This window comes from Labeo rohita, chromosome 1 (assembly GCF_022985175.1).
Source record: "Labeo rohita strain BAU-BD-2019 chromosome 1, IGBB_LRoh.1.0, whole genome shotgun sequence".
In the NCBI taxonomy this organism is placed as follows: Eukaryota; Metazoa; Chordata; class Actinopteri; order Cypriniformes; family Cyprinidae; genus Labeo; species Labeo rohita.
In genome coordinates, this window is record NC_066869.1 from 20557866 (window position 1) to 20580508 (window position 22643).

Here is a 22643-nt window from a genome sequence, read left to right on the forward strand (position 1 = left end):
TCTAAAATTTTTTATACAAATCTTTATGCATGTGAAATTAGATATTTTCCAAAGCTGTTTTAATGGATTTTAAATGGATTTATCTCCAAGAAAATGGAGATAGACAATTAAAAGTTTTTGAGTGTGCTTTTATTAATTTTTCAATAAATAGTTGAGTAGTTTGTTTTAAGTAGTTCATTAGGTGAGTTGTTTATATGAGTAATCTTAATTAACTACATGTAATCACTATATGGTTAGGGTTAGGATTAGTGTTTGGCTTTGCATTACTTGCATGTAATTATGCATAATTAATTGTAATCATAATAGTAATTACATGTAAAGACACCTTAAAATAAAGTTTTTTATTATTAATAAAGTGTTTATTAGTAGGTTTACACAGGATTTTCAATGTGTTTTCTAGATCATTTCAGTATGCTACTTTTAGATAATACAGTACAGAAACTGCTTTAAATGCAGAACCTTTGATTTCAAGGGAAACAACAGAATTTTTTTGAGCAAATATGATAAAGAATGTACCTTTCCCGTATAAAGTCGAGGAAATGCAAGAAGGAAGAAATACTTTGTGTTTCCCAGCATGTCTGATGGTTCTCATAAACAAACTTTACCTTACTTTATTTCAGTGACTGCTTGGCATATTTTCTTTTCTTTTTTTTTTTTTCAATATATTTGTGGTTTACGTTGCATTTCTGAAAATCTCCAGGAGGTTCTGTGTGTCTTTCGAATTCCAATTCAGTTTCAGCCTCTTGAATGATTATGTTTATTGAAATGTTTTAAAAAGTTTTCACTTACAAACACTAACAAACAGGTAGGCCTGCATCTTTGAGGGTACTTCTCTACTGAAAACTGTTACAACTTTCCTGACAGTGTGTTAAAAAGTTAAGAACATAAAATATAGCTAGAGGCATCATGTTAACTAGTGTAAGTGAAAATGTCTCAGTAATAAGTATATATGATCTGGAGGCCTAGTCATGCTTAATGGTACAGATTCGGAGCCAGTTGCATAAAAGGTTAAGACTGGTCACTGTCTTAACATAGAGACTGAATTTATGCAGCTGGCCTCTAATTTAATTAATATTTTGTAGATGATAAATCGAAGTGGCTATATATTACAGCTTGCTGCTTTAATAATGTATGTGTTGTCATTAATGATCATTAGCCAATACCACAAGCCCTTTGGTTTGCAACTAGGCATGCTGTAGATGTTGGCTATGACATACACTGCCCTCCAAAAGTTTGGAAACGTCCTAGAAAAGTGGGGTTTTGGAAAATATTGGCATGAATCCTTTTTAATTTGTGATAATTTTGCACTGATAAGGGACAACACAAACTACGAAAATATATCTTATTACATAAACAGTTTATACATAGAAAAAACTTAAATTTTAGATTCATCAAAATATCCACCATTAGCAGCTATTACAGCTCTGCACAATCTGGGCCTAAATTCATTGTATTCTAAACTTAATTGGCAATCAGTTGTTGAAGCTATTAAGGTGTGCTGACCCAAAAATCTTTTAAAAACCTTGGCCAAGTTTAAACCAGTAACCAGGCATCACAGCTGGCAAAGGGGCATGTCTGACTTTGACATGTATATATTGCCATTATAATCAAAATGCAAATTATTATTGCTGGTCTTCAATGATAATGTCAAGTTACTTTAATGTATTTGCACCAAAAAATGATAAGGATTTATGCTGGTATCGCCCAAAACCACACTTTGCCAGGGGTGTTTCCAAACTTTGGAAATGGCCCTTTAAACCAGACGAACAGAAATCTGCTTTCTCTGTCATGGTTTTAAATATTTCCTGATTTCCTGGAGGAAGATTAGAGCTATTTTAGGGTGAAATTGAGTCTTAAATTAAGCCTACCAGGAGGCAAGTTTAACTTCAGATTAATGTTGTGTTTCCAGTCTTTATATATCAAAAATTATTGGTATCCTTTGTAGATATGAGCAAAGAAGCTTGTGAAAATAAATCTGCACTGTTAATCATTTTGATATTTGATATTTTATTTTTACAAACAAACAAAAACAACTTTCAATCAAGTAAAATGGAAGGGAATCTCATTATAAAAAAGTCCCCCCAGGTCAGGGAACTGGGGCAGCCATGGTAGAACCTTCATTGGTGACACTTTACAATGCGGGTGCAGAAATATGCATTAATTCATGCTTAACTAATGCAGAGATAATCATGAGTTAATATATGACTCATGAAGAATTAAACCATTTATTAATAATTACTTCATCAGCAACAAATGGACATTCTATATGATTCATAGATTAAGTAATCAATAAATTGTTATTAGTTAAATATGTCATAATGTATTAATTCCCTAATAACTTATTTTATTAACTAATAGTGTAAATTCATGTGTTAATTACCACAATGGGTTGAAGCCACGCATTTCATCTGCTTTAATTCATCATTAGCTAATGATATGCAAAGATATAATTATGTTATGGCTTTACTTGTTGAGGCACAGAACTATTAATTAATTGTTAAGTGATATGTCACTGTGGTTATGGATTTAGAATGAGTTAGTTAGTCATGTGCCTCAACAAGTAAAGTCATAACATAATGATACATTTGCAAATCATTAACTAATGAGTATTTAAAGCAGACAACTGGAGGTTGAAATGCATGGCTTCGACCACTGTGGTAATTAACATATGAGTTTGCATAATTAGTTAATAAAATAAGTTATTAGGTAATCAATGCATTATGACAAATTTAACTAATAACAATTTATTGATTACTTAATCTATGATTCCTATAGAATGTTCATTAGCTGCTGATGTAGTAATAAATGGTTTAGTTCTTCATGAATTATACATTAACTCGTGATTATCTGTGCATTAATTAAGCATGAATTAATGTATATTTGTGCACCCCTAAAGTGTTACCCCTTCATTTTGTGCTCAGTGACACATTTTTGTTTTGATTTTGATGGTCTTTTTGGATCATTGTTCTGTTGGTAGCTCCAACCACGGCCCATTATAAGGCTTTGTGCTATTTTCTTGACTTCATATTTTGTAAAGCTCAACAATCTGTTGCTGCACAACAGAACTATATATATATTTCCATTGTTATGGATGATAAAGGGAATTTGGTCTTTGTGTTCCTCATATTTATATTCCTCTGAAACAGGAAGTTATGGCTGGATAATTTCATGTTCCTAGTCACCCTGGTGTTCTAAAAAATTATATGAATGAAATATGAATGGAATGTATATGAATATGAATGGAATGTATATGAATATGAATGGAATGTAGAGCTTAAGATTTTACTTCTAAAACTAATTTCTAGGACTACAAATCATTGTGGCCAGTGTGTATTAGAGAAATCATAATGTGATTTTGTTGAAAAGTTAGAAGTTGTGATTTTTTTAAATGTATTTTATTTGTATTTACTTTTTTAAAAGAAAGATCAGAAGGATAAGCAATACAGAATAAGAATTCTAGATTCCTTCCTCTTATTGTTCAACACCTGATGTGTTCAGTTTACTTTCCTTGCTTTAAAAAAGCTTTCTCTTGTTCAGTAACATTTTTTTTTGTTTGGTTGGTTTTTGTTTTTATGTTTTTTTAATTGCAGTCTTTTTTCCACTGCCATTGTTTTCCTTGGATTTTCTTCTCAGTTCCATACAACTTTAAGCTTTTCTTGGTTCATTCCATGTTTTATAGGTAACCTCTGTTGTGCTAATTTAGAATAGCACAATTGGTTTTAAATTAGTTTATTTTAGTTCAGGACTCCATAGTCCAGGAGTTAGTAATCTGTGTTTCAGAAAGCCATTATTTAAACCATGATTAACTATTCAAGATTAAGCCTACTCCTGCCTTAATTTAAACCCTGTCCGGGAAACCACACTATAGAAGTTAAAGTGACCAGATGTATTGCTTTTTTAACATTTCACAGTTTACAGAAGTTTGTGCTGTTACATTATATGTGCTATTATGTTATGTGTAAGATTCTGTGATTCTGTATGCAAGCATGTTGATCCTTGGTGGATTAGTGCTTTTGAAATCTAGGCCATTTTTGTCATGCCTGATGTGCAATGTGTGAGTCTTCTGTGCATACTTCTGTGCATACAGTGCAGTTATGTAATGGGACTATAGGGGTGAAAGTGTGCTTCTGATGTTTCTGTCCTTACAGTTGTAGACTTTTGTAATAATCTTTCTGTAAACAATAGAAGGCCAAAACAAGGTCATTAACACTTTATTTTAATAGTCCACTTTAGACATTCTAACTACAAATAACTTTATAACTAAAAGTCAACTACCACTTATTAGTATTTTAATAGACTGTCTGCTTCTGCTAACACTTTGATGGTCCCCCTGCATAAATTCAACTGTCTGTAAGTAACTTTGCAAGTACTTGCCAACATACTCGACTAGCCCTAACCTAACAGTCTAAAACTCTAATTAAAGTTAGTTGACATGTCATTGCAAAGTTACTTATACTTAACAGAATATCTTAAGTGGACTACTGAACTAAGATTCTTGTAAAATCTTGTTGTTTCTATTTTTTCCATATAATGAAAATCAACAGAAACATTCTTCAAAATATCATCTTTTTTCATACAGATCATACTGACATAATACAGTTCACCTTTTTGAAATTAGGATGTCTTAACCCATTAATGATCTTAAGATTTTTTTTATAATCAATACCATATAAATCCTTTAAGCTCTGCACTCTAAAAATATTTTTCAAATTTCAAATTGACTAAACTTTCAGTCAATTTTAGGGCAGCAGGGTAACTAATTATTTTAAGCTGACTCAACAAATTGTGTTTTTTGTTTTTTACAGTGTAGGTAGTTTTATTTAACTTAACTATTACTTAAAAATACTATATTTCTTGCTTAAAATGAACCCCAAATAGGTTGGAAATGAGCATTTATTAATATGTTCAATAATTAAAGTTGAATAAATAATAATTAAATAATAAACATTTTTATATTGCTTATTAATAAATGTTCACCTTTCGATTATTGCTGATGCCTCTAGTAATTATATGTCTGATTTTTAATTTACAACATGTTTTGGGTTCATTTTGAGCCAGCCATATAGACATTTTTAAACAATAGTGGCATTAAATTAAACTACCCAGAAGGTTGGGTTAAACATTTAACCCAACCGCTGGGTTTTTCCATATTTCACCAAGCGCTGGGTTTTATTTAATCCAGCTTTTTTTTGAAGTGTAGGTAATTTCTTAGTTGATTCTAAGATTGTGATCAGAGACTCTCTTACAGAACAAGAGGACGTGCCTGTGGTGACAATTGTAGAGTCACACATGAGGTGGCCTGTGAGACTGATCTAGTGTTGGCAGTTTTATCAGGTTCAATGGAATCTGGGGACACTATGACCTTTGAAAACGTATCAGCATACAATCTTTCGGCAGGGCTTAACTTTTTGTTGCTTGCGTTTGTTCCTGGGTTTGCGCAAGCTGTAAAACTTGACACGTAAGGTAAGGTCTTGAGTGCTGGATTCCTAAAAGATGTGTCATGGTTCTATCTGGATTCCAGATTTTTTGACAGCTTCCCAAGTCTAGAGACTTTTATGGCAATAAAGACGAATAGGAAACTATGTAGTATCTTGTCAGCGTTTTGGTGTATGCCAAATACGATTACCTTTCAGAATAAGAAATATGGCCTTTTGTCAATCTTCATGTTTGTCACAAAAAACTTCAACTTTGTCAGATCTTCCACCATCAGATCTTTATGCTTTGCGTCACAGTTACACAATTTATGTTTTGTTGAGGGTGGTGTGAAACGTGTAATGTGCATTTGAATGTGAACAAGACAAAATGGAAGAAAGTATATTTGTAATAGGTGGGTTTGGTTTTAACAAACAGTTAAAGAGATTTAAAGATTTGGAAATTTAACTGGTGTACTTCTGAACTCATATGGACTTATATTTACATTTGTAAATAATTAACCAATGCTTGTAATTCCTGTGAAAATTGAGGTTTTTAGGAGCAAATAATTATATCATGCTTATATTTTAAAAAGCTGATTTGTAATACATAGTGTGATATGGGATGTTAATGTAATGTGGTTATTTAACAGTAAAACTATATAATTGTTTAAAAAGAGTAGGGGCAGTTCAGAATTTTGCCTTCCTTCTTCCTTTAAATGTAAGGAAGATATGGTTCAACAGAGCAGGAAAATAATTTATTACGTAATGTAATTCCATGATGCTACCATCAATGCGATTGCTGAGTAAATGTACTGTAGTGTTTGAGTTATAGTGGGTATGTACAAAAATATGTACAATAATATTTTTGTTGTTTTAAAAAAGAATCACTTATGCTTATCAATTTGCATTTATGTAATTCAACAACATCTATAATATTGTGAAATATTATTACGAGTGTTCTATTTTAATACGTTTTAGAATGTGGGTGTATTCCTGTGATGTCATTACTCCAATGTTAATTGTCACATGACTCATCCTGAAGCATAATGATATATATACCTATATCAACCTTGTTGGTGATTCTTTTTTTCTTTTTTAAGTTGGTACTGACCCCAAAATGTTGATATTGGTAGTGTGTGTGTGTGTGTGTGTGTGTGTGTATATATATATATATATATATATATTCCTATATCAACCTTATTGGTGATTTTTTTTTTTTTTTTTTCACTGAAACAGTAACTAACTAAAACTGAAAGGAGGCAAGGTGTACCCCACAGAAGCAAATCAAAAGGCCACCACTTTTGTGTTCTTGAGCAAAGGCCGTAATCACTTGTAGTTCTAAGGTATTGTTACTGCAGTTAGTACTTGTCATGGGCTGTTTCTCAGGGGTGCAGGGACCGTTGAAAAGACAATATGGGGTTGGGGAAGAACTTAAAGTTCATGAATACATCCAACCTGAATGTTCTGTATTCATAGTTATGATTCACCCCACAGGCATCAAGGAGTGGCAATACAAAGTTTGTGGTTCATGTTTTCCATGTCACGTGACATTTCAGGTGTGTGAAGCTGATCACTTGAATGTGATTAATGAATGATAGATTCTTAGAAATGATAGAATCTTGAAGTGCATCTCTTGCTATCGTTGTCAAACACTGCTCTTATTATTCTGTTTTTCATAGTTTTTAAATGATTTAAAATCTTAAACTTGTATTCTGCTTTGAACAATGTAATCTAAAATCAGTATTTCAATATTTAAAGTATTAACATATCAATATTTAAAGTATTCTTTTTTTTCTTCAGTTCAGGCCCAAATGGATTCAATTAAATATATATATATATTTTTTGCAATCATGTCTAAATACCAGTCACTTATCATATTGCATGGTTTCGGTGTAAGGAGGGGAATTCAAACGTGAACAAGTTTGCATGTATCATCCACTCACTTATCACTCACTAGCACGCAGTTAGCGAATGGCAAACCAGTGAACCAATCACACTGACTCTTCTCAGTAATGTGGACTAACTAGTTTTATACGTGTTTTTTGTGGTTTGCAAGTTTAGAGTAAGACTCGCGCTTTCACAATGTGTTAGAGTATGTCATGTGCTCCTAAAAGATATTTAACTATGAAAACTTGAAGAATTTCCTGTTTATTCGAAGTGCATGTGTGCTTATTACGTGTTTCCTTGTTAAAAAGACAGACGGACCATTCTCAGAAAACTACACCATTGGAGTCCTTATTACTGATATAATCGCAGACACTTCATTGATAACAGACACAGATATTGTATTCGACAAAACATCAGAAAATTAGCATTGGTCAAAATGTATATATAATGCATTTACTGCCTGTGTAGATTTTTTAAAATATTTTTTAATAAAATAATTATTATTTAATACAAATATTATTATAATTAAACCATTATGCTCTAACATTTTCATATGTGAATTTTTGTATACGAAATTACTGGAACCTTGCAAGACATTGAAAACTTATACTGAACATTGGACAGGTACCCAGCCTGTGTTGTCATGCTGTTTTTGTGCTGTTGTGGCTCTGTTCAAATAATGTGTTCAAATAATTGTGGCCCTGAGTCTAATAATGTCCCTTTCAGTGACTGCCTTATCCACAGTCAAAAATGTCCTAGTTCATGTCCTATGACATGATTCATGGATTTTGGCCTTTGGATGGCTCATCCCGTTATATAATGACTGAATTATTCATGTCCTCAAACTCGTAAATGATCTGTTTCTCTAGCAATGTTTATAATGGCAAAATGGATTAATGTGTGCATTCATCGTTAATGACAACAACAAAAATTCACATCTATTCATATTTTGTAATTCAATTCTATTCACTTTCAGAACAAAGATGACACAACCAGACACAATCAGAAATATGTAGGCTATAAACTGCCTTTATCTTAATGCCATTTTTTCCCATTGCTTCACAGTTGTTAGAGGTTTCTTAAAACTCTGTGTTTCCAACTTGTAATTATGAGTTTGAAAAGATGTAAACAGTTTTTAAAAGTTGGAAACATGCAATTACGGTAAGTGTAACATTGTGTTTTGGTTACTTTGATGTCCATTGTAAATCTTCTTTTATGTTCTGCAGAAGAAAGAAATTTATACAGGGTAAATAATGGCAACGTTAACTTTTTTGGCTGATCAACAATAACCCTTTAACCTCCAAGTATAAGAACACTTCATCACGTCTCAAGAACTCAACTTATGAATCTGCAGGAAAAAGAAGGGTTCTCTTAGGCCCTCTATCTAATTAGGGACCTTAGTATCATCCTATCATCCTACAGGGTCGTATGTTTATGCATATATATATATATAAAACAGTGATAAAGTACTGGTAAGTAGAGAAATAAAAGTGAGTGAAAACAGAGCTGCCATCAGACTTTGCAGCAAAGAAGACAGTACACACTTAAAAATAAAGGCGCTTCAAAAGGTTCTTCATGCGATGCCATAGAGGAACCATTTTTGGTTCCACAAAGAACCATTCAGTCAAAGGCTCTTTAAAGAACCATCCCTTTCTTACCTTTTTATAATCTAAAGAACCTTCTTTCACCACAAAGAACCTTTTGTGAAACAGAAAGGTTCTTCAGATGTTAAAGGTTCTTTATGGAACCATTTAAACAAAAAAGGATTGGAAGCACCTTTTGTTTTTAAGAGTCAAGTCAAGTCACCTTTATTTATATACCGCCTTTAACAATACAGAATTGTGACAAGGCGGCTGTACAGTATTAAATAGAGTGTATATTATTACACAGATGTTTTATGTAAATGAAATAGTTCATTTATTATAATCTGGGAGTATTATGTCACTGTAAGTGAGTAGTAAAATGCTCCTATTATGCCATTTTAAAGGTTGCTAATATTGTTTTATGAGTCTCCTAAAACAGGTTTACCTGTATGCAAAGTCAAAAAACACTTTAGTTTTCTCCAAAAATAGATTTAATTTGACCTCATTTCTAAATGATTCGTAAACGACTCGTGCGAAGCAGTTAGAAGAATCAGTCTCTCTAAACCCCTCCTTTCCATGAGCCCTCACTGCTGTGATTGGTCAGATGACGCAGTCCTTTATGATTGGTTTTCCGATTACAGTGTGTGCCGGAAAACGATACTCCCATTGCCATAACTGAATGACAGCCCTGGAGACTTGTCAATACGGGAAAAGATGGCATCAACTTTACCTTACCAATTCGAGTCGGAGTTTGATGATGAAACGGTTGAAGTGGCTGATCGACAAATGAGCATGGACTACCATGGAAAGTGCTTGTAATTTGCTTATGTAAGCGAACCAGGCACACCTCTATGTTATAAACTTTAACACTGTATAATGCATTAAGCGGCTTTCACACCTAATGCAGAAAGCACTGCTCTGGCCACTGGGTTCAGTGCAGCCCTTCAGAGCGCAGTGGCATTTGAACTTTGAGCGTGGCGTGCGCGGTTTGCACGCCAGTGGTGCGCTCCGGTACACGTGCGTTTTGGTCGACGCAGAAACAAGCCGTCCTCGTGCGGCGCAAACAGCTGAAATGAATGGGTTTCATAACGCAGTGCTTTCCGCATTCGTTGTGAAAGCCGCTTCTTGCGCCATTCTTTATCATTTCTCCAACTAATGAGACAGACAGACAGTCAAGCTGCAATCAGTTACAAATTTTTAGACTACAGTGGGCCCACAGCTGAACAACAGAACTACAGAAGCATGATTTAGCCGGTTAGCAAGACATGTGCAGGGTTGTCACACAACATAACATACACAACTACGTATTTTTGAACGATCGCTAAAATACAGTCTTTGTAGATTCATCTTTTCTCACAGCATCTTCTCGACATGACATAAACCACATGGAAATTTTACTGTGTTTGTGGGCGGACATTATGCAAATGTGTTACTTCGTGACGTGTGGCTGTAACAGAATAAGATTCGAATTCCTGACGACTCGTTCAGGCGATTGTGAGCCGACATTTTTTTTTTGATAGACAATAACTTTATTTTCATGCACTGTCGGCATCACAACTTTGCTGAGAGTTTACGTTCACATACAGCTACATGACACACTGCATGAAAGGTCATATTTGAAAGGGAATAATAGGAGCACTGTAATGGGCAGGAAGTAATATATACTTTTTTTTTCTCCAAGATGGGTGGATCACCAGGTAACCAGTTATTCACATTCTCTAAAACATTATTTAGCAGCTGTTGATAGGCTGTCTATAAGAAGACTGTCTATGAAAACTGTTTAATGAAAATTCTAGCAATAACATTCTTTTAATTTGTTTCAGGAGTTCACATAACATTATTTTACTGGTTAAAAATGTTACTGTACATCATGTCAACTCGAGTGCTCTTCTCACAGGAAGGGTTCAGTAGGCAACTTGTAAGCACTTGTAAACCATGTAACATTTGATGTCTGCATTTTAATCTAGAAGTATTTGCTCTTATTCTGTATAACCCTACTAAATATCTTTCTGTGAGCCGACTGGATACGCTTCAGAGATACACTTTATCACTTTATCAATCAGAATGTGCGAATATGCTCTTTGCAAGATTCTTATAAGAGGTTTGTATACAATTTGCATGAAATACTTTTCAGATGATTGGACATCTTGAAGAACAGGTAGAAAGACATTTGAAACAAGGGCAAAGATGGGTAAATGTATGGAATTTTAGAAATGTGGACGGGCAGGTAAATGATAAGGCTAGAGGAGACAAACTTAGAGATGTAAGATAAAGACAACAAAAAGGGCTAGTGGCATATTGTTGAAACTCAACTTTACTCAATGTGAAAAGTGGAGACTGGGAAACATTAGAAAATGTTTCTTAAAACTCATTCAGAGTTTTAGAGCTATTGCACTCAGAATTGAAACGGTATATGCACCAGCGTATGACTGGTATTAACCCCATTGTGAAAAGGACAGTGTCACACGTCATATGGTGTCAAAGCAAATTTTTTTTTCCAGATGACTTGTATTAATATGAGTTCTTCATTATGACTTAAGACACCCATTTTTCATTGAACAGAAACCACAGTTATGCCTGTACATTGTAAATGGATTATATCATATCCTAGGTTTCTGTTTAAAAGGGAGGTGCACACTAGCAGGTTGAACCGCCTTGCAGAAACTAGGTTAGACAATATGATATGACAATATGCCTCTCAATGGCACCAATACAGTTTAATATAGTAGCATAGAAGTCCTTAAAAGCATTCCAGCCAGGTCCGTCCCATAGCTTCTAAATGCCACATCTGTTACAGAGCCATCACAGTCAAGACAAACCAACAGTCAATTACAGTCTAAAGGCTGTCCACAGTCTAAAGGGAGTCTTTTTTGGGCAGGCCAGCCCTAAAAGTCTAACTTCTCATCTGGAAGAACATGTCCTGCTGAAAAATATAGATTTGTTGCTTTTTGAGAAATTGCATATAGCAACCAACAATCCTGTTGCCATCTAAATCTCAACAATCAGTGATCTTACAAATTAATGTTTAATTTTGGGAACAATTAATATATAATGTTTTTCCTCCTTTTTGAAATGTTATTTCAAAAAGGAGGTTTGCTATTTCTGTGATGCTACATATGGCACCAACAATTTCATCGCTTTCAGAGTCAAATCACTCAGTTGCCCAATAATGATTGATTTTTAGAAGTAATACATGGTTTTCCCAGGTTTAAAGATCATTCCAAAATGTAGATATTTTTATTTCTGATATGATGCATGTGACACGAACACTTTTAACTCTGGTCAAAAGTTTATACCCCCAGCTCTTAACGCATGGTTTTTCCTTCTGGAGCATCAGTGAGCGTTTGAAACTTCTGTAATAGTTGCATATGAGTCCCTCAGTTGTCCTCAGTGTGAAAAGATGGATCCCAAAATTGTTGGAAAGGGTTTAAATACACAGAAATGCTGAAAAACCAAAGAATTTGTGGGACCTGAAGGATTTTTCTGAAGAACAGCGGGCAGTTTAACTGTTTAGGACAAACAAGGGACTCATGAACAACTATCACTAAACAATAAATAAATAGATCCACAGCTGTGGATCATTAGGTAACAACACAGTTTTAAGAATCAAGTGTATGTAAACTTTTGAACGGAGTAATTTTTATAAATTCAACTATTATTTTCTTGTGTGGACTATATGTAAACGTCTTTTGTGTGAAATATCTTATTCAGGTCAGTATTAAAAATAAATAAATAAATAAATAAAATGCATTTTGTATGATCCCTCTTATTTTGGTAAAATAACATTTTGCAGATTCCGCAAGGTGTGTGTAAATTTTTGACCTCAACTTTGTGACATGAACAATCACACGGCCATCAAAATCTTAAAAATCAGTGATCAAAGTAATGTTTGATTTTAGGAATTATACTATGGATATCATGTTTTTCCAGGGTTCAAGTATCATTCCAGAAAGGCGGTTTGCCATTTCTGTGATGCTACGTATGGCACCAACACTTTCAGCGCTTTCAGAGTCTTAAAAATGCCCATTAATGCTTGATTTTAGAAATAATACAAAGGATACCATTGTTTTCCTAGGTTTAAAGATCATTTCAAAATGGAGATTTGTAAATTCTGATATGCTACATGTGACACAAACAATCACAACATCTTCAAAATATTAAACATCAGTGATCTTACAAATTAATGTTTGATTTTAGGAATTATACAATGAATATCATATTTTTTCCTAGGTTCAAATATCATTCCAAAAAATGGTTTGGAAAAATGATCTGCCATTTCTGTGATTCTACCTATGGCACCAACAATTTTAGCACTTTTAGAGTCTTAATAATCACTCAGTTGGTGATTAATAATTGATTTTAGAAATAATACAAAGGATACCATAGTTTTCCCAGGTTTAAAGATCATTCCAAAATGTAGATATTTTTATTTCTGATATGCTGCATGTGACACAAACACTTTTAACTCTGGTCAAAAGTTTATACCCCCAGCTCTTAATGCATGGTTTTTCCTTCTGGAGTATCAGCGAGCGTTTGAAACTTCCGTAATAGTTGCATATGAGTCCCTCAGTTGTCCTCAGTGTGAAAAGATGGATCTCAAAATCATACAGTCATTGTTGGAAAAGGTTCAAATACACAAAAATGCTGAAAAACCAAAGAATTTGTGGGACCTGAAGGATTTTTCTGAAGAACAGCGGGCAGTTTAACTGTTCAGGACAAACAAGGGACTCATGAACAACTATCACTAAACAAAAAATAAAAACAAAAAACACAGCTGTGGATCATTCAGGTAACAACAAAGTATTAAGAATCAAGTGTAAACTTTTGAAGAGGGTCATTTCTATAAGTTCAACTATTATTTTCTATTGTGGTCTGTATGTAAACGTCTTCTATGTGAAATATCTTATTCAGGTCAGTATTCAATAAAAATAACATGCTTTTTGTTTGTTCCCTCTTATTTTGGTTAAAAAATTAACATTTTGCAGATTCTGCAAAGTATACTTTTGACCTCAACTGTTTGACATGAACAATCACACGGCCATCAAAATCTTAAAAATCAGTGATCTTGCAAATTAATGTTTGATTTTAGAAATAATACAATGGATATCATGGTTTTTCCAGGTTTAAACATCATTCAAAAATTGATATTTGAGATTCTGAGATGCATATGACAGCAACAATCTGTCGATTTGCAGATTGCTAATTTGCAGGATCACAGATTTTTAAGATTTGGATGGATTTTAAAAATAATAGTTTTTTTTTTTAATTTAAAATTTGAAAAGGTAGGTTATACAAAAAAGAACAATTACTTTTAGTAGAAATGATACAAGAAATGATACAATGGACAGGTTTAAATATAATTTTAAAAAATAATTTTTAAAAAAAAATGGTCATGTCTGAGATGCTACGTACAATGTGGCACCAACAATCTTATCACTATCAAAATCTTAAAAATTCATTTTAACAGTTAACAAAAGAATGATACAGTGGAAATCATGGTTTTTCAATATTTATTTATTATTAATATATATTTTTTAAGAAACTGCGTAAAAGCTGTCTTGTGAAATTGAAAGATCAGATTGCTTAACCTTTTACCTGTCACCCCTAAGTTTACTTCACTATATTACAATTAAATCTTATCATGACAAACTATGTATCATTGAAAAGACTCCTAAACAGATGTTTTACAGTTTGACAAGAGTGCACCTCAAAAATCTACATCATAACAGGAGTTTTGACCTTTGTCACCAAAAGTCTTTTTCGTTGCCTTTTTCCCTATCATGTTTTAGAAATGATCATAAATTTTATATCAATTGAAAATTCATCCTTCGAATACCAGTTTAAAATCATTACGCATTACTATTGAAACAGTACTTCAAAATCACATTAGAAAATGTATTTATTCATAAATTATAACAATTTAAGTTTGGACCTTTCACGTACATGTTCAAAAATGGTGGTGACAGTTAAAGGTTAAGAGAATTTAAGAACTGACTGCTATTAATATAAGAATCTTATGACCATTTTTGTGACGTTGAAGTTTTGGCATGGGGAAAACATTCTTCCCTGTTTACTAGCAGTCACAATGGAATTTGTTTTTTTTTTTGTTTTTTTTAAAGATGCAACAACAACAGCTAAACAACCATATGAAGAATAGCTATGTAGGATCCCACATGGAAACAGTGGACAGATCATAATGCGTTAAATGATAAGCACATCAAGTGCTAATTTTTGCAGTGGAGGACGTTTGTCAAATCGTAGCTCTACTTTGGTTTGGAACAAGCATTGTGAGTTAAGAGGAACTTCATCTGCTGGAAAATCCAGTTACATAGTTTCCTCATGTTTTTGCTTATGAACTGGAAATACAACCTGATTAGTAGCACACCTTTTTTTTTAATCACACCTTTTCTGTCTAAAGACGGTTTAGACGCCTGTCTTCCCAGCCTGTTCTCAACAGTATTTTTTTAAACATATGTCAGTAAACATACAGTATTTATGTATTTGTTGCTTTTGAGAATGAGTAGTCCAGGATGAACATTTTAGGCACATCTGATCATGTACGTTAACCCAACACCCCCACCTATAAACTTGAGAAAATTCCACATTTTAATTACTTTATCAACAAAATAGTTAGCCAGTTCTTCTGCCTGATGGCTGGCTTATGTCACATTATTTAGTAGGCATTTGATTATGTCTGTACAGATTATCCAGATCACATCAGAATATCTAGTAAGGTTATTGCAATGTCTAAAAGCAACAAGTGCTTTTGACTAGAATAACTCTGTTAGACACATATTTGACTATAAGCTATTGTAGACACATTGGTTGTCAAATTTGCATTTTATTTTATAGGGCAAAAAAGTTACTTCCAACAAAATTAACTTTAGTCAAAGTACATGTTTCCACATATTGCTGCCGATGGCATAACGTGTTAAAAGATGTAAAGACGCAATTATTTAGCCATGATTTTTCAGTTTGCCACAATCAGTTGAAAACTGCCAATGCTACATGTACTGTCATCAGGTACCGTCACGTACATACCAGGAAACAAAGCTTCTTGTTTTGAAACTGTTGCTCCTCAAGTTTGTCAACAAACACGCAGCTTTCATGCTCAACACTCAACTCTCATTGGTTCGTTTTTTAAATGAAAAAAACCTGTCCTCCTTTAAAAGTGGCCTCACCTGTCTGCTGGGCTCTTTAAGAGGTGACCCTTTAACTGATGACAGGAACTTGCTATAAGGATTAACCTGGATTGTATTTTTGTGGCACAATAGTCTGAGTAAGTAGAAGAAAATGGTTCAGTTGTTCTGTACCCAATTAATTTGATTTTAACATTAAATTAAAACAAGACAAAGAGTATTATGTAATAAGTATGTGATTTTTTTGTAAATCATAATGCGGACTTGCAGGGTGTATGTGTGGAATATATTGTAATGTCTGTATTTATTTGTTACTTACGCAGCTCTTTTTAATACAGATATGGATTTTTTATATATATTTTATTCTGTTATATTATGAAATGTGTTTGATTTTTGAACTTTGCTGCATTATGCTTTGTTTTCATTTTTAGGCGTAAAAACATAGCAATGGAGTGGAGAATTATAGTACCTCTTCTCTGTCTAATTGGTAAGACCTTAGTAGTGATGCTTGTTCTAAATAAGTAGTGATAGTTATTGTTCATCATTGCAGTTTATTTGCAAAAGGACTTTATGGTCAGAAACTGTATGTTAAAATTAAATCAAAATAGCAATAAGAAAGGTTAGAGAAAAAGAAAGTGACATACATTCTAATCAGATTTTTCCAATAAGTGTTAATAATTAACAAAAAAATATTTTTTACCCCGAAAATGGAATGCAGTGCAGTCACTTCGGCTTAGTTGGTGATGGATAGAATCTTGCACTTCAGTGTTAATGTCCAAAATCAAGAATAGAATAATAATAGTACTTTAATTTTATAATTAAACAAATCATGATTTTATTTTATTTTGATAACATGTCCCATTTTTCCTAATTTCACCTAAAACAGGAATCCTACATGTGCCAGGAAATGCTGCTCAAACCAGCACCAATGGCACCAACAGCACTTTTGATATTGTCTTCCACATCAATCTCGAATTCAAGGACGTCTACTCCAACATAAACAATAATGAGACAATACAACTGAAACAAAACATCACCACTCAGGTAATATTTTTGGCCAATGAGGAATGGTTCAATTAAAGCTGTATACAGAGCCTGTAATGCTGCTTGATACTGAAAACTGGTATTTCTAATCATATTATTTTAATCAATATATTATTGTTAAATACACTGGTGTGTAACACAGATTGTTTTACCATTTACTGCACTTTGTTATTGTTCTTCCACAATACAAGAAAAGAAAATAATTGTTTGCAGTATAAGAGGACAATACAAGATTTGGTCATTTGTCAAGTAGTATAATAAAAAATAAATGAACAAAAACTTGAATTAAATGTATCAGCTGTATGGATAAATGTCTTAATCTGTTCTGTTTATTAACCTTTTGTAGGTTGTGCCAGTTTACAGTGGCCTTAAAAACTTTCAAAGCTTTGATATTCTGGCATTCAGGTAAAAGCTAAGTCGCATCATGATAAATTAATTTATACATGTATTGATTGTTTGGTTTTGTGCTTGAATGATTTCATTAGCTAGTCACCCAGTTCACTGGTTTATTATTGCATGTGTGCCCTCTCAGGAATGGCTCCATTGCGGTGGAAGGAAAACTGTACTTCAACAGCAGTGACGCTAAGCCTATTGTGGCAAACCTGACACAACTCTTGCATGATGCAACTTTCACCTTCACACTCAATAAGACTCTCACCAAAATTACTGAGGTCATACCAGCTGCTGGTCAGTGTGTGTTTACGTAATGTAATCATTTTTTACTGTCTTTAAATGAGGCCTCAAGTTCACTTTAATTACGAGATGCTTTTGTTGATCTGTATCCCATTTTAGTTTTACCCAACGCATCTGCAACAGCCCCTCCACCAGCTAAAACTGCGGTTGCTTTAGCGTTCAAAATTAATCAAGAATTCAATGACACCTACTCCAATTTGTCTCACCCTGTGACACAAGAGCTGACAAAGAACATCATCAATGCGGTAATATTTTTCTCCACTGAGTTTATTGATTGCAATATCAGTAGATTCTGCTAACACTGTGTATTGGCAAAATTAAAAATAAATACAACTGGTGATATATGTTTTCACTTGCTGTATAATTTGTTATAATTTGACATTTGATCTGAAATACAGAAATGACAGTATTGTATGTAAATAATATGTTTTTATGATTCTTCATCTATCTTTTATAGGTTTCTCCAGTTTACAGACGTTTTCCAAAATTCCTCGGCATGGTTATCAAAAAATTAAGGTAAAATGGCACATTCACTTATGGTAATTCACAAACACAAATCGGTGGATACACGCATGTTTGATTTTGATTTGTTGATTGCTTTCTTGGCTGATTGTTTGGTTGAGCAGTTTGTTAATCAAGTGATCATCTAATCGTTACATTTGGTCATTCATGTTTGTTGGTTAATTATGACTGACTGTGTTTCAACATGCTTTTCCCCCGCAGTCGGGGCTCCATTGCAGTGGAATCTGAGATTCAGTTTGAAGCCACAAACGGCACTAGTCCTAATCTGACAGAAGTGAAAAACGCCCTTGCTGAAGCAGTTGCAAGTGGAAATGTTAGCATTCCAGTTAATGCTTCAACCATCACTGCTACTGACGTTTCATCATCCAATGGTCAGTGTATATTTAAAGATGCTTCCCCCGCCTCCCCCCCGTTAGATACTTGTCTGTTACATTGTCAACCCGTTAAAGTAATGATATAGCCATAAACATTCTTGTTTGATGACACATACAAAAATCTTGTTGGGAGGTGCTAAACGCTTTTTGTGATTGAGATTCATTGTAAACTTGGTACACCTATTACCTAGGTATTATTGCATTATGTCCCATTTTCTCTTAATTCTGCCCTAAACAGGAACTGTGACAAATACAACTAATTCGACTACAAATACAACAGTGTCTACAACAGCCACTCCACCAACTAAAATTGCAACAATTAATGTAGTGTTCAAAATGAATCAAACCTTCAATGAGACCTACTCCAATAACTCTCATCCTGACACCATACAGCTGTCAAATACCATTGTCAATTCGGTAATACTTTTTTTCTAATGAGGCATGGTTATTGATTGCACTAGCAGTAGATTTTGCTAATATTATATGTTGTGTTTTTATATACTAATATATGTTTTATATACTGTGTAATTTGCTAAATACTTGCTTATTAGTCTACCTAAACTCAATAACAGACAGTGTTGCATGTAAATAATTTTTAATTTTTTTTATGATAATCTGTCTTTTATAGGTCAGTCCATTTTACAGGAGGAAATTTCTACTATTCCTCAGCATGTTGATTCGGAGCTTCAGGTAAAACAGTAAATTCAGTTATGGCAAACTGCAAAAATTGAATTAAATTTCATCAAAATAGATGGATACATGCATGTTTTTTTAAATTAGTGGATTGCTGGTGGATTGTTGGTTAATTATGACTAAATGTGTTTCAACACGCTTGCTCCCTACAGTCGGGGCTCCATTGTGGTGGATTCTGTGCTTCAGTTTGACGCCTCAAACGGCACTAGTCCTAATTTGACAGAAGTGAAAAACACCCTGATTGAAGCAGCTGGAAATTTAAGCTTTCAAATTGATACTACATCCATCAATGTTACTGATATTTCATCCAGTGGTCAGTGTATATTTAAAGATGTTTTTCCCACCTGTTAGATACTGTTACCTTGCCATCCCTTTAAAGGAATGCTATAGACATAAACCTTTTTGTTTGATGACACACAGACAAAGAATCTTGTTGTGAGATGCTGTAACCTGTTTGTGGTTAAGACTGTTGGTGAGCTTGTTATGTCTAGTACGTATTATTGAATTATGTCCCAATTTCTCTTAATTCTGCCCTAAAAAGGCACAACTACAGCTACAACAACTTCAGCTGCAACAACCTTGGCAAGCTCTGTAATTGCAGAGTATAATATAACCTTCAAACTAAGAGACACTTTCACCAGTGAACTAGCAAATATAAGCTCTCCTACATCCAAAGCTCTGGAAAAGAACATCTCTGATCAGGTAATTATTTTGTCCTTTGAGTGTTGGAAATATTTTAATTAGAAAACAATTTGAAAAATTGTTTTGTTCATCATTATGCAATTAAAATCTCTTTTGAACTGTTTATTCATTATAGTGCGGCGTGGCTTACAAATATATCCGGGGCTTCATTCGCATGGTGGTTCGGAAGTACAGGTAAAATGATATTAAGTTATCAAAAACAAGCAAACAAACAAACAAAAAATACAATACACATTTATTAATTGGGTAACTGAGGTTTAGTTTGAGTAGTTTATTGATTGGTTGCAGTCATTAGTTGCAGTTGATTCATTAAAATGTTTAACTTTTTTTTTCTGTTTGAACATTTTTCCCTCCCAGTAATGGCTCCATTTTGGTAGATGGTTCACTTCAATTCAACAAAACTATCTCTACTCCAACTGTAGCAGACCTGGCTAAAATACTTGCTGACAACGTTAGAAATGGAACAGTCACATTACAAATTGACCCAACAACTATCAAAGTGACAGACGCCAGTGGAAACGTTGGTCAGTGTACATGAATTGATATGTTTTCATGTAATGACCCATGTGTAGTTTCTGTAAAAATGTAATGGGTTTAGCAGCTTCTGTAATATTACATAATAGACGAGTATTGCAGTGTGAGTCAGCAAAGGCAAACTTGATGAATGAATCGTATTGAATCTTATCTTACTGAATAAATAACTGAGCTTTGCTTTTCTTTTTGTTTTTACAGCTAACAAGTCTCCAGTCTTGGCTAGTATGCTCACAGCTTTCTGGATGACACTAGCATCACTTCTGTTGTCAGCTGTGATGCACTAAGCATCACCTTCACATGAGAAAACACACAAAATCATGCTACTGCAAAATGATTGTGACATCTCTGATCAATTTGGTCACACTGAGAATCAAAACTAGTCAAGTTATGATCTATTTGTTAACATTACTAGTCTTTCTTGCCACATATAGAGCCTGGTGATACGAATGGTATGTGTGAGTTATGGTATTTTGGTTTCTGCTGTAAAAAAGTGTATTGTTTATGTGTACACTGACCTGGAGAAATAATGAGGATTGGTTTGTTGAAACCAAATCTGAACATTTCTCTTTGCGACAGGAATGGCACTAGTGAAAGTTATCTACAGAGCTATTATGTTGTAATTCAAAACTGACATTGTTTTACTATTATGAAAATGTACTGAACAATTAAACATATCTTTATCAATGTATTAGTATATATTAAATGATGAAGATGTGAAATCTATGTATTTAATCTTTGAGTAAATGAAAAAATGTTCTCATAAATGATTTGTATTGTTTAGTGAAGTACTTCTGTTTAATAAAATGAAGGGGGAATCCTGTTCCATTTGTAATTTCGATGCTGTAAAAACCTTACAAATAAACACTCTACCTAGAAGAATCAACTTTTCACGAGTGATAATATGATAAACTGGGATTCCGCCTGTTCCCATATCTTTAAAAATGACTTTTAGGCTAGCCACACACTTGAAGATTTTAGGGCTGATTTTAAGCCCAAACTGGGGGTTGGAGAAGGATTTGTGCATAAAATCTTTTATTGAACTGCTCCTGTTTAAGACGGAGCGTACCTGAACTCAAGACCGGCTACCTCTGATGTTATACCCTGTGAGAGTGACCAAGCGTCGCCTACTGGATGTTGCGTGCTTCTATGACTAAAACTTGGCAGCCACAAAAGTAGAGTACGTTTGCGCACGAAGGCACTTCACAAAACTGATTTCGGACATGCTTCTGAGGCAGTGCAACTGTTTATAACAAAATAGAATGTGCTTTGGTGATAACGTGAATATTTAATTACTATAATACTAATTTCAAGCTAGAAATAACATCAAAAGTCCAAAAAGTTGGTCAGAAACATACATTTACACACAAACTGACCACCAAACGCAACTTTCAGATGCCATCTTTATTTTTTTGCAAACCATTATGGAATAGAATGCACCGGATTGTGGGATATTAAAGGCAGCGAAGGATACATCTATGATGCCTTCAAAAATCAACCAGATGAAGAAGTCTTTGTGAGATCTCATGTCACTGTGAAATCGTTCCTACAATCAACAAGTGTGTGATCTTGCGGTCTAGTGTGCATGTTCAGAGGATTATAAGGCTTGAAACTGTCTTTGTGTCTGTGGTATCCCATGGTTTTAAAATCAGTCTGGTGTGTCCCAGTCCCAGGTCTTTAGAAAACTATAGATCACTCAATTTCAAGGATGTGAACTAACACCCATACTAGTTTATTTGTGCAGAGATTTGTGCAAACTGTTAAGTGCGCTATAATATGAAATGTAAATAATAAAGTGGAGGTTAAATCATTTCTTGCCATAACAAATTAACATTTTTTTTTAAATTTTCTAAACTGTGTAATTTTAAGTACAAGATTAATGGAGTGTTTTACAAGAAAATACTTGTAAATGTTTTTTTTTGTTTGTTTTTTTTAAACTTAAAAATTACGTTTAAATCTGTTACATGCTATTTCTTTATAATGATTTGTGAAATTTACAAGCAATTTTAAATGAAATTTGTTTAGATTAATCTTTTCACACTGAGGACAACTGAGGGACTC

The 22643-nt window shown here is 33.6% G+C and overlaps 1 protein-coding gene across 1 annotated transcript; it reads left to right on the plus strand.

Annotated features, from left to right (window-relative positions):
• The first annotated feature begins 16064 nt into the window (after positions 1–16064).
• On the plus strand, positions 16065–21468 carry LOC127154370 (uncharacterized). Its single transcript, XM_051096250.1, has 15 exons — positions 16065–16163; positions 16455–16510; positions 16910–17067; positions 17414–17472; positions 17600–17754; positions 17860–18005; positions 18218–18276; positions 18484–18653; positions 18895–19073; positions 19285–19346; positions 19502–19662; positions 19891–20051; positions 20167–20225; positions 20409–20575; positions 20784–21468. The coding sequence occupies exons 2-15, from the start codon at positions 16471–16473 to the stop codon at positions 20867–20869; spliced, it is 1662 nt and encodes a 553-aa protein (XP_050952207.1). The 5' UTR covers positions 16065–16163; positions 16455–16470; the 3' UTR covers positions 20870–21468.
• The last annotated feature ends 1175 nt before the right edge of the window (positions 21469–22643 follow it).

Excerpts from the sequence above, each read along its gene's own strand:
- LOC127154370 (XM_051096250.1), top strand. The coding sequence starts at position 16,471 with ATGGAGTGGAGAATTATAGTACCTCTTCTCTGTCTAATTG. Across the intron at positions 17,473-17,599 it reads TTTGATATTCTGGCATTCAG|GAATGGCTCCATTGCGGTGG; the intron begins GTAAAAGCTAAG and ends GTGCCCTCTCAG. Across the intron at positions 18,006-18,217 it reads CAAAGAACATCATCAATGCG|GTTTCTCCAGTTTACAGACG; the intron begins GTAATATTTTTC and ends TATCTTTTATAG.